The sequence below is a fragment of the Typopeltis vanoorti genome, chromosome 2 (assembly GCF_054136105.1).
Source record: "Typopeltis vanoorti isolate ZY-2024b chromosome 2, IOZ_Tvanoo_1.0, whole genome shotgun sequence".
Taxonomy (NCBI): domain Eukaryota; kingdom Metazoa; phylum Arthropoda; class Arachnida; order Uropygi; family Thelyphonidae; genus Typopeltis; species Typopeltis vanoorti.
Window position 1 is genome coordinate 30,999,640 of NC_143550.1, and position 18,303 is coordinate 31,017,942.

Genomic DNA, 18,303 nt, shown 5'->3' on the forward strand with positions numbered 1-18,303 from the left:
TTACTAATAAGACCTTGCTTACCACTATGCTACAATTTTTTATATTAAGTTCATAATATGGAGCTAAACAAACATCCAATTCTCTAGGGAATTTTCCGGAGCGCTCCGTTGCAGGATCATTATCCGTAAAATAACTTCCTAACTTTCTTCGAAGTCCAACCCTTCTGCTAATTTCTTTAAACTGAATTCTATAACGGATTCATCACAATCAGAATCTTCGGCAGAACTTTCCCTGCCATTTGGTTCAAGGTCATCTATTAATTGTACCAGTTTCTCCTCATTTAAATCTATTTCCCCATCAATTAATTCACTAATTTCGTTTTCAACCATATCACAAAATAGCCCTCTTTTGCGATATGGTTGAAAGTGGCCATTACTATAAAAATAAAATTTTTACATAAAAAAGCATTACATATTGTATGAACTCACCAGAAAATAAAATGCTCAGCTTGATATTAACACACTTATGATTTTAATGTGCTTTCCTGGCAGAAAACAAAGACAATTTTCAACAATAAACACTTTCTATGGTAAACAATTGACATACATGCATGCAAAGGGTATTTCCCCTAATATAAATTTGCTACTTATGACTACATGCACGATACAGGCATACACAAATTTAACGAAGATAAAATTTGATTTTTAAGTCGGGCGGTGAAAAATATATGAAAAGATAAAGGGTTACTACAATTTTTAGAATTTGTTATATCGAAACCACGTTGTATAGGTTCCATGTTGAACCAGGGTTACTACAATTTGTAGACCGTGTTATATTGAAACCGCATTGTATAAGTACTGCTTTATACGAGGGTTACCTGTACATATTTCTTGTATGAAATATATACTTGCTTTGGCTTTCAGCTTCAAAATTAGCTGACATAGAAAAGAAATTCTCTCTCTCTCTCATACACACTTTTTCACCTTTAACAAAATTCATATTAATGTTTCTTTTTGGCATAACAACTCAAACTGTTCCAGTCAAGCATGACCAAATGCCAGAAATGGAAGCTTTTCTTGTAATGGTTGGAAATTACAGTCCAATAAATGCTTCAGTGATCATTGGAGACAACATGTGTTAGAACAATTATTTTACTTATTATTAAGGAAGTAACATTCATCATTTTGACCTCCATATTGAGGTTATCAGCAGGAAAGCATACATATGTACAGGATACAAGCTACATGACACTACACTATACAAAAGTAAGATGAATCTAAATGTTTGTTAATCATTTAGCCTAGCCTGCCCTCTGGTGGGAAAAAATTAAATAAATACAATATTATTTATAGTGTAGCGAGTTTTATTGTGCCCCGAAGTTTTAATAGTAACACTTGTGTCCTTGGAATCAACAGTTTTGTTTGAGGGCACATCGAAAGTCAGTGGAACCTCATTTATGTTTCCTATTTGTGAAGTTCAAAATTTTCTCGTTTCCTTGCATTAATGACGAATCTATGAAATTCAATCATTTTTCTTCATATTCAGCTGGCATCTTTTGTGATATTTTTGTTTTAGTCCACATACATAGCTGGTTTCTCTTCATGAATCTTGAACACCATGATGTTGATCCAGTAAAGTTGGCGATCCCTCTGTTAGTGGCTATCGCTTTCGCTTGATGAATAATCATTTTTGTAGACATGAAAGTCCCGCTTTTCTGTGGTCTAAAATCCAAGTATTCAGTTCTGCCTCAAGTTCTGGCCATTTTGCAGTTCCACTTCGTAGGTTATGTTTACTGTGAGTTGCTTGTTTTAAATCCTCTTCCTGATTCAACCAAGTTCTTATCATTTTCTCAGTTCGAGGTGGTCCAAAATGCCTCTCTTTAGCCCTGTTTCGATGTTTTTTAGCATACGCAATCACACGTAGCTTGTATGCGATATTGTAACAATGCCGATGTTTTTCAGCCATAATTTGCTAAGAAATTTAGAGAAAATTTAACGGTTCACAACTGCGACAACAATTGGAAAGTTTAAACGACAGAACACAGCTGTGATCATCGATGACAGCGCATGCACATCCACTGAACTTTACGTCAGTGTTTCTCAAAGTGTGGTAGGCGTACTCCCAGGGGTACGTGAAAGGTCTTCAGGGGGTCCGTGGCAATTTTTGGCTATGCATCATTAACACATAGAATAAAATTCAATGTATCCGTGAAGTTCGAGATCGTAAAACGTTCCTATTGTATCACTGAATAAGGTACAGAGACATCTGCAAGCTATGCAATATGTTTCTCAACAAACAGTGCAATTAGAAACAACTGGAATAAAAACGGCACTAACTAATGAATCGCATGTCCCTCTCCCAGAGAAAATGCTGTATGACTCAAGCAAAACCATATGTTGCCGGTGCAACATATGCTTTTGTTTGAGTGAACGTGTTAAAAAGCAGAAATATATAGTGAATGTGTTTCAGATATCATATAAGGAATTCGGTTGAAGAGAATTAGCATTTCAACTCAACTGTTGGCTTGTCTTTGTCATTTAGTAGCAGGATCTTTTGATAATACCGCACCAATCATATGAACGCTGATGTCTGAAGTTTGAGAAACACTGCTCTACATAACTGGAATGCTCTCACACACACCGCAAGGAAACAATAAAGAAATCGTGTAACTCGGAACAGAGAAAATTTCCAGAAATGAAAATAATAAAAAACTGAGTATCAGCGTATAAGATGCACCCTGTTTTTCAGACCTATTTTCAAAGAAAAAAAAGTGAGTCGTATACCCCAACAAATATGGTACTTTCTTAATGATAAGTAATTATTCTAACATGTGTTGTGTCTCCATAATTCTTCACTATGAATGCTGACCACTGTGTAACCTTAAAAGAAAGAATTATAGTTCCTTGCATGCATATTTTATTGTTTCAGCAATCAAATATCTGTTCTTCTCTTTCTTTCATTCTGGAAGAAATTTCCTTATCTTTATATTAAATCAACAGAAAACTTGTCATCCAATCTGGCTTCAATATTCAGAATAAGAAATTTGCTCGTAGTATGAACTTTGAAGAAATATAATAGTTTTATCTGTATATAAATAAACTGAAGAACAAACATTAAGAGTCAGTCTTTCACCTTTTCCATTAGAGAAAACTGCTCTTATCTCTATTTTTGGCTAATATACTTCTGTTTTCTTGCCCTTAGCCACATCTTATTTATTTTATTTTTTTTAAGATATTCCAATATCCTGCTGTTTGCATCTCTGGTCCTGTGATACAGAGACAAATAACAACACAAAATCTTTGCTTTGGCATACAAATAATTATAAAAATATACATCATACTTTTATAAAACATTCCTTAAGAAATTTTATGATGCAAGACAAATTCCAAGTATGGATTTTTACAAATGTGTTAAAATCCATACTTGCATAATTTTGGTCATTATAATTTTCTTCATAAATAATATAGCTATATTTAAGCTTAACATAACCTTTTTTTGTTTTTAATTAACAAAACCGCTTTTTTTAAAAAAATATATATAACAATATTTGAAAACATTTTAATTGTTAATACCAGAATATTTAAACTGAGATTTAAATTTTTACTTCACTTGTAATCCTTACTTGTTTACTACCTGAAGAAGCCATTTGTTCATTGTAGCAAAATGATTTTTTTTTTTGTATGGTTATTAATTTCAAAGACTACTAAACCCAATCTTTTTATCAGCTAATTCAAGCGATTTTAACATCAGGGCCTTAGATAGTTTAAACAGATTTAAAAAAAAAAAAAAAAAAGTTTCATTTTAATCAAGTGTAACTTGATTAGTTGATAAAATCATATTTTAAAAATATGACAGGCATCAGAATATTTTGAAAACTGTCATACATTTATGTGATTAGATGAGAAACAAAGAATACTTACGAAGAGAAAAAGAATAGTTAAAAAGTTATCTGATTTCCACTTTTTTTAATACACTATTCTATTATGTAATGCTGAAAAGTGCAAAAAAAAAAAAAAAAAAAAAAACATTTTTATATTAAACATACTTCCAAGTAGCAAATATATATAATATACTTAAAAATTCCTGCTATGTTAAATAATAGTAAACAATATACCTTTGGTTTAGGCTTAGGAAACTCATGTCCCTCATTAACTTTTTTGAAACAAAGAGGAACTCTATCTGGCAATCTGTTTGTTGTAAAAGAATCCCAAATTGCATTGTGAATTTGATTATTAAGGGTGTCCAGTCCAACAAAGGCAATAAAAGCCATGGGATGGCATACCAATTCTTGGGGTAAATCTCCAACTTCACTCATGATCTAAAAGGAAAAGGTAAAAACATTAAAATTCATATTACCATTCCAGGCTGAAATATTCTGGTTTTTCAGAAAGTTATTTCTACAACCCCCCCCCCCCCGCCTCCCAAAAAAAAAAAAAAAAAAAAAAATCTACAGATTCCATAAGATGTAGATTCTTCCAATTTCCAAGCAGCTGTGGTTTTAACTTTCAGCATTATGTGCTTGCCATTGATTTTGGTATGTTTTGCACAACGAGTGTTCATCTTCTCTTCATCTGAAAAAAAGGATTATTATATCACCTGATATATCTTTGAGAGCCTCCACAGTTCAGTCAATAAATGATGCCCTTTGGTTAGAAAGAATATGGATTGAAATCCAGTCCAGAAGAACATACAGAACCTTTATAATAAGTTTTCAGCTTAAGGTGAGTTAGCTAGTCTCATACTGAGACTTGGGTTTTTTTTCCTAGTAACTCTTTTCTCTTTCCAGGGAAAATGGCCATATTGATACATATTTACAGACAAAATAATAACTGCCTAACTTAGAGAATGCACCAGAAGAATAGCAATCTGGCTGCAATATAAATGTCTGTAAACTACTAAGCAGAGAACTAACAGGTCCTTGGATGGAAAAAGAAGTACATTTGTGATATACATTTGTTATGTGTTCCTTTACTCAGCAGATAATACTGTTCAATTGTGAATGAATACAATTCATTAAGGAATGTTTCATTCATAATTTGGCAAGTTAAAACCCTTGAAAAGGATATGCTTGTATTTTAGTAAAAGTTGTATATAGCCTGACAAATATTGGATACCATAATTAGTGTAAAACTTGTGAATATTCCCATGTAAAATACCTACTAAATTGTATGTTAGACAATGAATTTGTTATGTACATATTTTCTGTTAGAATTGATATAAAAGAATTACTGTGTAAATTGCATATAACCAACTGAGATTATAAGGTCAAAGTACGCGGGCAAGACACCGGATTAGTAAGTTGCCTCAAAAGGTCACGCGAACATATGGCACGTGGCGAACCTAAGTTTTCGGGGAAGATGCTACGAAAAAGCAAACCCCACGAGTGCAAAGGAATAACGTGTCGGGTGAAAATTTAGGATTACAAGGAGTCCCGGTAGGGGTTGATATAAAAGGACTGGACCCCCCCCCCCCCCGAGACTTTTAACCTTTTTTTTTTTTTTTTGTCTGGAGTCTCTGTTCTCTCTCGGTGGCAGAAGTCAGAGGTGTCAGGTCGTGATTAGAGGGATCACGGATTCCAAGCCCTAAGATGAATGAATAGAGGATTCTCGAAACAACGGGCAACTCCCGGAAAAGATAGTGGCCAAGTAGCGTGCCCTATGGATGCAGAATTGCCTCACGCCAAGAATATTCTAGGCATAGATGATTGGTATGCAGACTCCATGAGAACCAACCTAAGCTGACATGAATTTTAGCCTTAACATAGAAGGAAGAAAATGTTTGGAAGGAAGAGAATCCAAGAATCGAAAGGACAAGCATGAGGAATCCTTGAGTTCGGTATAGTAAACCTTTAATCAAGTAATGTGTGAGAGGAAGGTAATTGTAACTTAAGAATCATAGACCTTCATAAAGTTTTGAGACTATCTAAAATTAAGACAGAACTGTGATATTTTAATTGTAGTCGGTGAACAATATGTGCTATGTATTATAATTGTACTTGTGTTGATTGCTAGCTATGTTTAAAAGCTGTAGAGATGTCTAATCCAGACAGCTTGATTAACACCTAAAAGTCATTATTGGTTTTATAATCTAAGAATGCAAGCTTTGAATCTTTGAACATAATGTTTTGTAGTATTAATTACTGTGTGATGTATATTGATAAATTTTACTAGGTAAACTAGTAGTACAGTGATAATTGAAAGTTCTTTATTCTGTATGATGATCACTATGTTAAATAAACCTTCTGCTCTTATTAATTTGGTTGCCTGTGTCTAAGAATCCGATACACCACTCATAAATTATTTGGCTCTAAGTAAGAGATAATTGTTAATTAAGATCACGAATGCAAACATGGTTGATTATAGAAGATATTGATAACTTAGTATAGAAATAGATTAGATTAACCACATACATATCTGAAGGTTCACTTCTTGACTGAGAAGTTTTTCCAATCTAAGAGTTCTGGGTGGCGCAGCAGAACAAATAAATTTTCCCAGAACCTTAAGAGAAGCTAACTTCAGAAGCTTTGTTACCAAGGAGTTGGCTTAACCTTGAGACAATCCCTTTGTAGATCAGACTCGCGCACGTGATAATCTAAGGGGCTGAAGTATATAATAGTAAGACAAAGATTGACACATTATAGGTGCTGTGAGATAGGACAAATTATTCAAGAGATAGTTAAGTAAAGGAGATAAACCATATTAAGCCATACTAAGTAAATATTACCTACGACAACGACATGTTATAACAATACAGAAGTATTTATATTTTTCGCTAAGCAGGTGTCCAGAGACTATACAATGATCTTCCCATAACTTTTTGGATTAGAGAATTCTCATTCAGGAGGTTCATTTTAAGATGTTATTAATGCAATCCAAAGAAAAGTCAACAAAAATAATAATATTCAGGTATGCCATAGCTGCTGGATGATGGGATGTTCATGTCCTCTTTTGACATTTTCTTAATTGCTATCTTTTTGGTATAAGAGAATTTCATACTAAATGTTATGGTGGTGAGTTTCCTCTTTGACCCTTGATATAAGATGTTCTGCAGTGTACTGCTCTCTCTCTCACACACACACATTTCTTTTCATTCCTCTATTCATTTAAAAATTTTATGGAATTTACAACTGTGTTAAAAAAACGTTTAAAAAAATTTACAACCATGTTTTTTTCACTAGAGGTCATGCCAGTAGAATAACGTGATCAAATCACTGTTTCTCTAGCTTACAGTTAATAATTAAACTCAGCTTGTCTTGTATGCTCCAGATGATGATCTTGATATAAGATCGAAACGTCGAGATAATAAAAAAGTTTTTTTAACACGATTGTAAATTTCATAAAATTTTTAAATGAATGCTGATCCCCGTGTAACACTAAAAGAAAGGATTTCATTCCTCTATCTTTGCCATGCTCTGAGTAGGTTGGATGTTCTCTTTCTTTCTTTCTCTGTTTATTCATTAGGCTTTTTAACCTGATTTGCAACATTCAAGATGAAGTATTCATAATAAAGGGGATTTTAGATTCAGTGCAAGTGACCACCACCAACCATAGAACTATGTATGGATGGACATCTTAGAAATGAAATAGCGAGGTAATCCTAAATGCTATAAATACTACAGCAAGACTTGAGCCTTGTTCCCCCAGGCTACAAGGAGGAAACATGCTACAAAAGCATTTAGCCTTGCAGGGAAGCTCATCAACTGATTGATCACGAGATTTCCGGTCTTATTAAAGCAGTGAAATAAACACCACCATGACATCTGTTTTTGAATGCTCATGAGTCACATCATATGAAAAATGTCTGCAGGATGTTAAATTGCAGTGATGGTGATATGGAGAAAAAGAAAGCAAAAAAAAAAAAAAGGCTGAGGAGATTTTCTGCACGTCTATTTTCATATAAGTTGTATATAGCCTGACAAATATTGGATACCGTAATTAGTGTAAAACTTGTAAACATTCCCATGTAAAATACCTACTAAATTGTATGTTAGACAATGAATTTGTTATGTACATATTTTCTGTTAGAATTGATATAAAAGAATTACTGTGTAAATTACATATAACCAACTGAGATTAGAAGGTCAAAGTATGCGGGCAAGACACCGGATCAGTAAGTTGCCTCAAAAGGTCACGCGCGCATATGGCACGTGGCGACCTAAGTTTTCGGGGAAGAGGCTACGAAAAAAAATTAAACATGAAAAAATATTGTTTATTATCAATAAAATTATAAGTTTAGTATAATTCAAAATTACTTAAAAATAAAATCCATTATTCTTTTGTTTCAAACGAAAATGTCAACTTTTTCCTTGATGTTTGTGTAACTGTTGAAGAATTTTTTCTCCGTTGAAATCATCAAAATAAGTTCTGTGACTACTGTCACAGAACTTATTTCTTGAGGTTGCATTTCTGAGGTCATAATTGTCAATAACCCTAATAATGTTTTAAAATAAAAACTATAACAAATGTTATGTCTCTAATTGTAATGTCCAAATATTTAAAGAGACAGAGTAAACACAATAAGTGCTATGAACACTCTACTACTGGTGCAAACTGCATATATATATAAACAACAGTGGAACTGCACGATGGACAGTGCCACATTACGTTAATAGCTCACATCTCACTATGAAGTGCATATATTTGCGCTCATAGCAATATGACACTGTTGTAAACAGTGCTGCAAGCGTCCTTTGCCTTCCTAAGTGCTACAAGATGGATTTTTATTATTTTTTATATATTTAAAATTTTTTTTTTTTTTATTATTTCATTATTTATTTTTTATATTTTTTTTATATTTTAAATAAGAGAATTGTATAGGATTGTTGCTGATAAAATTAAATATTACAAGCAAATATTAATAAATTAATAAATATATTTATATATCGAGAAAAATTGAGGGTGCTACAGTTCCGCAGTGCCTATGCACGAGCCGCTGTCTTTTGCATTTGACTGTCAATAATCCCATACTATTAAAAAACTGCATACCATCAGAATTAGAGAGAAGTATCACTGGTTTCAAACTTATTTAGAAAACAGATGGAAAGCAATTCAAATGAATGGTCTTAAGCGAATACCAGCTCATCAAAACTGGAATTCCTCAAGGCTCAGTTCTAGGAGCTATTTCATTTCTATTCTATATAAACCTCTGTTCGATGGAATTAAAAGGGAACATACTCAGCTGTGCTAATGATATGGCAATAGTTTTCTCATCAAGTGACATGCCAATTTTAAAGCGCAACATGGAATCTGATTTATGAAGCTTGCACAGATGGTTCAGTGAAAACAAAATCAACATTCAGAAAACTAAATTTATCCTCTCTGAACTAAAGCAATTCAGTAGTAAAGCAATTCCACTAATTAAATATCATACCACTTCCTGTGACCCCAGAAATGACTGCAGTTGCGAAACCATCCAGAGTCCACACCTACCAGTATCTGAGTATACACGTGGATCATAATCTAAAACCCATATCCAAGCAGTTACAAACTGAGATACACATTGTACAGATTGCATAACATTATACCCTTAGGGTCATATAAAATTTCTACAGCCTCTATATTATGCACTGGTACATTCAAGAATTCAGTACAGAATTTGTTTGGGGGGGGGGGACATACAAAAATATCATTAGAAAATTACAGAGTCTACACAACAATATTAAACAAAATCTTCAGTCCTAATCTTACTGCAATTAATGATAACTTCATCCTTCTGAACGTCAGGAAGATATACCTTTATAACATACTTATCTTCTTAAATTGAATTGAATTAGCCTCAGCGACCAGCACCATACCCTCAGGCAGGATGGCCTACTTTTCAAGGTACCTGAGGCAAAAAAAACAGTGCCATTTCACATTCTTGGCATGAACAATCTTTAACTCTCTTAAGGGAGAGTTCAGAAATGACAAAATGGAAGCAGCCTTTAAGAGACTATTAAGACTATCTATTAGAGACATAAATGATAATTACAGACTAGCTTGCTCAATGTAAACACACATATTATTATTAAATAACTATTCTCATTTACAAAAAAGATACATCACTGTTATAGAACATAATTATTAGGTTTTAATATCATTAAATTGGTATTATTAAATTTAATAATACTCCAGAAAACCCACTGTCAACTCTCACCCACACATGAATCTTGAATGGATCATTTGATCCCTTAGATTTATACTGTAGCACAGTAGAGTATACACCAAGGAGTAATATGATAATCAGTATAGAATTTTGTAGGAAAAAGCAAAATATATATCTAAATAAATATATGTAAAGGTAATGTAAAATATGTGCAAGCAGTACAAAATTTGTGAAACAGTAATGCTATATTAAAATTTTATCAAAATATCATTGTACTTATATACAGTGGTACCTTGACTTACGAACTGCTCGACATATGAACTTTTTGAGATACGAACTTCTTTCATATCCCATTTTGATTTCTAGATATAAACCTAGACTCAAGATACGAACCATGATGCTTTTCTTTTCAAATGAACTAAAGCCTTTTTACATTATACTTTTTTTTTTTAACCTTTTGTATGCATGTTTAGCTAAGAGCCTGCTGAACCATCTCTTGTGTAACGATTGTTGTTACTACGTCGTATTTATCTGAAATACGACGAACGCTGCATGCATTTGCTTTTTTGTGTATCTATTTCGGTATTTGTGTAAACAAACAATACTCTTCGTGAAGATTTTTTTAGGTTTGTAGTTATTATGTGTACTGTATGTATTTCTTTTTATAAATGACGTGTTTTATTGTAGTTTCATGTTTATTTTCTGAATAATCTACCAGATAAGAGTCATTTCACTGACCAGCATATTATTTTCAACATGGGGCCAAACAAAACTAAGAAAGAAGAGAAGAAGAAAATCACAAGAAATTAAGAAAGAGATTGTGGAAAAATATGAGAAAGGAGTCAGGCAAAGTGATCTGTGCAAATAGTATGACTTGTCCAAATCCACCATAGTTACAATTGTCAAGAAAGCAGATTTTTATAAGGAACTGGGTATGGCCAAAGGAGTATCAATCGTGTCATCTTGAAGAAATAGTTATGGAAGAAATGGAAACTTGACTACTCGTGTGGATTAATGACATGCAACTGAAAGGAGATAGTGTATCTCAAAACATGATCTGTTTACAAGCTCAAACTATTTATAAAGATCTATCGCAGAACTTGCCATCCACTAGCAGCAGCAAAGACATCGGCGAAGAGTTTAAAGCTAGCAAAGGATGGTTTGAGAAATTCAAGAATAGAACCGGTATCCATAATGTTGTTAAACATGGAGAAGGTGCTAATGCTGACAAAGAAGCCACTGAAAGATTCGTGGAGGAATTTCAAAAACTGATGGAGTCAGAAGACTATAGACCAGAACAAGTTTTCAACTATGATGAAACTGGGCTTTTCTGGAAGAAAATGCCTAAGAGAACGTTCATCACTAAGGAGGAAATGACACTGCCAGGACACAAGCCAATGAAAGACATAATAAACTTTGCCTTTTTGTGCCAATGCCAGTGGTGACCTGAAGATAAAACCTCTGTTGGTTTACCACTCTGAAAATCCTAGTCTTTAAAAAGCAGAAAGTTAACAAGCACAAACTCAGAGTTATGTGGAGAGGTAACAGCACAGACCAGGCAATTCTTCTGTGGGTGGATGACAGAGGTCTTTGCTCCCGCAGTGAAACAGTATCTACAAGAAAAGGGTCTGCCTGAGAAAGTTCTTATAATGGATAATGCTCCAGCACATCCACCACAGTTGGAAGAAGATTTGGATAAAAAGTTCAATTTCATCAAAATTAAGTTCTTGCCTCCTAATACCACACCACGCCTACAACCAATGGCTCAATATGTTATTTCCAACTTCAAAAAGCTTTATACCAAAGCTCTTTTCCAAAAATGTTTCGAAGTTATCACCGACACAGCATTAACTCTCCAGGAATTCTGGAAGAATCACTTCAATATTATTCATTGTTTGCATCTTATTAGTCAGACATGGGAAGATGTTTCTGTGAGAACTCTAAAATCAGCCTGGAAAAAGTTATGGCCCAACTGTGTCCAAGAAACTGCATTGGAAGAACCTGAAAGAGAGTTTGACATTGTAGATACAGTTGTCTCCCTGGGCAAGACCATACATTTGGAAGTTGATGAAGCAGACATAGAGGAGCACAACACTGAGCTGACCACTGAAGAGCTACAGGAGTTAAGAAGAGAGAAAGGGATGAGGAGGAAAAGCAAATGTCTTCAGAGGACGAAGAAGACAGCAACAACAAGGGAGCAATTCCAACAAGTGAACTAAAAAAAATCTTGCAGCACTGGAGGGAATTGCAAGAATTGGTTAACAAGTGGCATCCAAATCACAGTGTTGTTTCTAGAGTCACCAATATCTTCAATGACAATGCCATTAATCACTTTAGAAGGGTGTTATGGAAACGACAGATTCAGCCAACGTTGGATAGGTTTTTTAAACCTCAGTTCACCTAACAGACAAAAAGAAGCAACTGATGATGACAAATCGAAAACTCCTGAACCACAAAACCAGCCACAAGAAAAGTGATTTTTTTTTACAATTTAATGGGAGATGATTTTTATACTAATCATGTAAAACCAAAGATTTCATAAATAAAAATTAATATGTAATGGTATACAAAATGCATATTTATAGTGTAAAAATGCTCCTTCTCACTCCTCCATTTCTTTGCATTTTCTTCATTTAGTTGAGAAAAGTTTTTTTTTATTTTTTGAATCTGGGAACGGATTAATTGATTTCCCATAAGATATAATGGAAAATTGGGTTTCGAGATACATACTTTTTGAGATACGAATTGCGGTCAGGAATGAATTAAATTCATAAGTCGAGGTACCACTGTATATATATAAATATATATATATATAAATATAAAATGAAACAAAGATGCATGCAATCTCTATATGAATTTAATTGTACTTTCATCAATCAGTATACAGGTGCATAATGTAACTGCAGATGATTAATAAACTGAATAAAAGAATACAACTGTCTTTAAAAAAGGACATATGACATTTTTTTTTTTGTTACTTCCACTGGTTATAAATCTATAATACATTTGTAATGTGGGTGGACTAAGGTTTTTTTTCCTTGTTTAATATTTTAACTGTATTTTTACGCAACCCAGAAACTACATTATTATTACTACTACCACCCTCAGATCCCATGGAGTCAGAGACTCTAGGAGGTCCTTTTGTCATACAGACAGTTCATTATACCACAAGTTAAACACACTCAAATTCTCTGCAGACACCACATTCTCAGGCAAGGCATTCCAATCATTCACAACTCTGTGTACAAAAAACTGTTTCTCACTCCCTTGTTCACACCCTTCTTATACAGCTTCCAGGGGATGACCACTTGTTCTCTCCTGATCTCCCACCATTTTCTGCAAAAGCCTCTTCAACATTAATCCTATAATAACTCCTTACTAAGCTGTAGGTCTTTATCATATCACCTCTCTTCCTCCTATCCCTAGACTCTGTAGATTGCATCTCCTCAACATTTCCTCATATTTGATATTCCAGAGAATAAAAACTACCTTAGTAGCCTCTTCAGTTGCCTTTGGATCCTTTCCAACATCTCTTCATCCTTTTGAAAACCAAATGAACCACATCTGTTCAGAAGTAGTCCACATGCAGCCTAATCAGAGCCTTATATAATGGAAGAAGAAGAATTTCCTTACTTCTACAAGTCAGTGTTCTCCTCATTACTTCCAGAATTCGTTGATTAGTTCCTCACAATTTTGGCAATGTGTTCCCAAAATTTCAGATCCTTATACACTCTCACCATAAGATCTCTTATTTCCTCAACCTCCAACAATATATCCCAACCAATCGTAAATTCTACATCCTATCTTTGTTTCCCAAAATTTAAAACTTTACATCATCATTACTCCAGCCTGGTTGGCCCAGTGGTAAGTGTATCTGCTCTCCAGCCAAAGGGCTGTGGGTTGGATTCCTGCTTTGAGCAGGGATGTTTGTGATTGTCGGTGAAATACTAGTGGTGGTGGGCAGTAAATGAAGATAGTAGTTGCAGTTCGCAACCCTCCCTCGAAGAGTCTTTAAACTCCTTGGAGATGTCACATAATAATAATAATAATATTTTGCAACACTGAACTCTCTTTCCCATACCCATGCCGATTCACTGAATTTATTCAAGTCTTCTTGTAAGACCACAACATCTTCTCAACCCTTCATAGTGGATGAAGATAATACCATTGTCAACCCAATTCTGGTTTCCATCAGCCTCTGCAACACTTTAACCACAACAACTGACACAGAGATAGACCTATAATTTGATGATTGAGTTCTAACACCTCCCAATTCAGGATCCTAGTTCTCACTTTGCATCATCTACAAACAACTGAATATCCCCATCCAAATTTTCGCTAATATCATTAACATACAGGTTAAACAGCAATGGCCCTAACACCCAGATCTCTGAGGCACTAGTGACTTTCCTAGTGACTAGTGACCCGGAAGAGGAAAGTCACTAGTGGTCACTAGTGACTTTCCTCTTCCAGGATATTGCTCCCCCATACACAACTTGCTCTTACCGTTGCAAAATCTAAGTATATTACTGTGTATCGTTCTCCTCTGTTCAAGGAAGCCGTCACCTTATTGTAATAAGTAGATTACTAAAACATGACCTCCCTTTAGCAAATCCATGCTGTCCATCAAAGATAATACCATTGTTGCCAACCCAATTCAGGATCCTAGTTCTCACCAGCTTTTTCAACACTTTAACCAACACACCTGACAAACATATAGGTCTATAATTTGATGAATGAGTTCTATAACTTTAGCAAATCCATGATGTAGATCAAAGATAATACCATTGTTGTCAACCCAATTCTGGATCCTGGTTCTCATCAGCCTCTGCAACACTTTAACTGCAACAACTGACAGAGAGATAGGTTATAATTTCATTATTCAGTTCTAACCTCATGAAGAGGCACAAAATTGCCCTCCTTCCACTCCTTTCGAACTCGACCCACTGAAAAATGCATATTAAACAAATATGTCAAGGCATATGCCAACTTCCTGGCACATTCCTTCAAAATGTGGTGATATGAAGCGCCTCCGTAGCGCAATTGGAAGAACAACGGTACATTGCGCCCTTCGATTAAAATAGGCCTAATTCGATTCTCGTCGCGACAGGAGGAATCTTTATCTGGACTTTTTCAATCGAAGGTGAGTTAGCCTATCTCATACGGAGGTAGCAAGGTTTTTTCTCCCAGAAACTCTGGTTTTTCATCCCACATACAGACAAATCGGCCCTTCAGAACACACGCAATTTACAGACATAGAATAATAGTTGTAGTGGTGGTGGAGGTGGGTGGTAGATGGCGTTGATGGAGATGATTCGCAGTAGAGGTTCGGTGCAGTAGTTGGGATAGTTGTAGGTGTCCTCCCGCAATGAGTCTTCAGACTCCTTGGAGGTGTCAGGAATAATAATAATAATATATCAAGTGTCTCAGCCTTCTTAACATCAAGTTTGCTCAATTCCCATTGAGCAAGTTTGCTCAAGAGGTATATTTAGCATATACCTCTTGCTAAACACTGTAACAAGTCTTGCTGACTTGTTACAGTCAGTTTCTCCTCATCAACTGTTCTCAAACTCTCCATGATGTCATATTCACAAGAATGAAAGACCTTTATGAACTGCTCATTAAGTATCTCAACTATATCCTCACACAACACTTGTTCTCAAACCATTTTCTTCAATCAATGTCTAGACCAGTGGTTCTTAACCTTTTCGAAGTCACAAAACACTTTTGATTATAAGAAAAATTTGGGGAAAACCAAAATTATGGTCATAAAACTAACAATAAAAATATGCATGAACTTGCCTTTCATAAAAATGGAACTTATTTTAATTCGATACTTGAGCTTGTCTGCATTTACAGATTCAGCAATATCACGTCTAATATGTGATATAGCTACCCTCATCTCTTTGTTTATATTAGTAAGACTTTCAAGCTTTTTAGTTTTTATACTGGTCTGTTCACTCATATATGAGTGAACAGACCAATATAGAACAAGAGCTCACTCAAATATGATGTTAAAAACCGTAACAAAAATTTTCAGTGCCCCTGTGGAGAGAGCTGGGGCTTTGACAAAAATCCAAAATTCCTCAACAGTTATTTCAGAGAATTTCATTTTTAAAGTACGATCTGTTGACAAGGTAACTAATTGTTTTCTTTTTGTAACAGAAATTCACAACTCTATGTATTAATCATCATCATGCATATCAAGGATTTAGGTCTAGCATGGTTTGTTCCAACCTTAGAAGTCATCGTTAAATCGTTTAAGAGGGCGTCGTGGTTTTCTTTTTCCTAATGGCTTGTACTTTAAGGCATGTTTTGGTAATCTTTCTGTTTTCATCCTTTGAACGTGTTCCATCCATTTATGTTTATATTTTTAAATTTTTTCTATTACTGGTTCTTGGTTTAATTCTTTCATAATTTCTTCATTTCTTTGGTGATCAAATAGGATATACTTTGCAGTTTTTCTCATAAACTTCATTTCTGCTGTTATTAATCTTTGTCTTTTTGTTTTATTGTCCAGATTTCACTTCCATACATGAAGACTTGTAGGGCTAATGTATTGTATACTTTTAGCCTGGTTTGTTTTTGAACTAGGTTTGGTTTAAATATAGAGTTAAATTCACCTGTTATTTTTAAATATTTCGCAATTTTTACTTTTATATCTTTTTCATTTTCATATGTGATTATACATCCTAGGTAGTTAAATGAATTCACCTGTTCTAAGATCTTGTTATCTATTACTATTTTAGTTCTTGCTGGATCTTGTCCTTGAAAGGTCATAGTTTTTGATTTTTCTGTTGATGTTATCATACCATAATCTTTGTCTAACTCATTCAGATCTAAAATAGCTTTCTGTAAGTTCTCTTCAGAATTTGTAATTATTATTTGGTCGTCGGCAAAGAGGAGAGTGTTTAAGTTTACTGTAGGGGAAAGTTTAATTCCTTGATGTAAATTTTTATTCCATTTAAATAGATATTAAGAAGAGTTGCTGAGGGGACAACCCTGTCGGACCCCCTTGGTTTATCTCTCTCGTATATGATAGCTCATGATTAAATCGTATTTGTATTTGATTATTTTCATATATACTTGTGATAGCTTTAAGGATATTATTTGGTATTTGTCTTTCTTTTAATATGTTGAATAATATGTTTCTTTTAACTTTGTCAAATGCTTTTTCAAAGTCAATAAATGCAATATGTGTTTCTAAATTGTATTCTCTTCTTTTCTCTATTATTAATTTTAGGCAAAAGGCCAGGTCAATACATGATCGTCCTTTTCTAAACCAATTCTGTACTTCTAAAATCAAGTTTTCGGAATATTGCATTAGTTTGCTATTTATTATTCCTATATATTTTGTAACAGGAATTTAGTATACTGATACCTCTATAGTTTTTAGGGTCATCTCTATTATCTTTCTTAAAGATAGGAATCACAATTGCTTTTTTCCATTCTATTGGGGGGATACCAGTTGAGTAAATTTTATTTAAAAATAATAAGAGTCTTCCTTTGAATCTTGTTCCTGAGTATTTATATAGTTCTGAACCTAGCTTATCTTCTCCAGGTGATTTTCCGTTTCTTGTTTCTTTCAGGCTGATTTCTAATTCTTCTTTAGTTATTTCCTTTTCATTTTCGTTAATTGTTTGCCAGTTGTCTTTTTTAAAATATTTGTCTGTCCACAGTTCTGTGTAGAAATTCTTCTAATTTCAATTCAGTGTTTAATTTTGTTTTCTTTGGTATCTGCATTTAGGTGTTTCAAAATCTTACATACATTGGGTCTTATTTTATATAAATCATGTTCTAAATTAGAAACAAATTTATTCCATGATTCTCTATGTCTTTTTCTGACTTCTCTTTTAGCTATGGCTCTTATTCTTTTATATTCTATTTCATCTTCTAATCTTTTACTGCTTAACCATTTGTGATAGGCTTCTTTTTTCTTTTGGATTATTTCTTTGATTGTATCATCCCAGATCTTCAGTTTTTTTCCTTTTATTGAATTTTTTGGAATTTCCTAAGCTTTCATTTGCTGCTGCATTTAGTATCGTTTTTATATTAAGCCATTCTATTTCTTCATTTTGTTTTATTTTATCTAGATATTGGTTAATTCTTTGTTCATATAGCCATTGTACATTTGTATCATTCAATAGTCTAGTTTTATAAACAAATGTTTCAATTTTTCTTTCTGTTCTTGTTACTTGTAGCCATTTAGGTGGTAATCTTAATTTTATTTTAACAAGGAAGTGGTCACTGCTTATTTCATATCCTCTGTGAACTCTAAC

The 18,303-nt window shown here is 33.9% G+C and overlaps 1 protein-coding gene across 1 annotated transcript in view; it reads right to left on the bottom strand.

The window, feature by feature from the left end:
• The window catches only part of gry (trafficking protein particle complex subunit 11 gry), a 550,052-nt gene that overhangs the window by 519,694 nt on the left and 12,055 nt on the right, over positions 1-18,303 (bottom strand). Inside the window, exons 2-3 of the mRNA XM_090404214.1 lie at positions 9,628-9,766; positions 4,056-4,259 (exon numbers count right to left, since the gene is read on the bottom strand). Coding sequence (XP_090260340.1) covers positions 4,056-4,259; positions 9,628-9,648 — 225 coding nt within the window. The 5' untranslated portion in view covers positions 9,649-9,766. The remainder of the gene's footprint in view (positions 1-4,055; positions 4,260-9,627; positions 9,767-18,303) is intronic.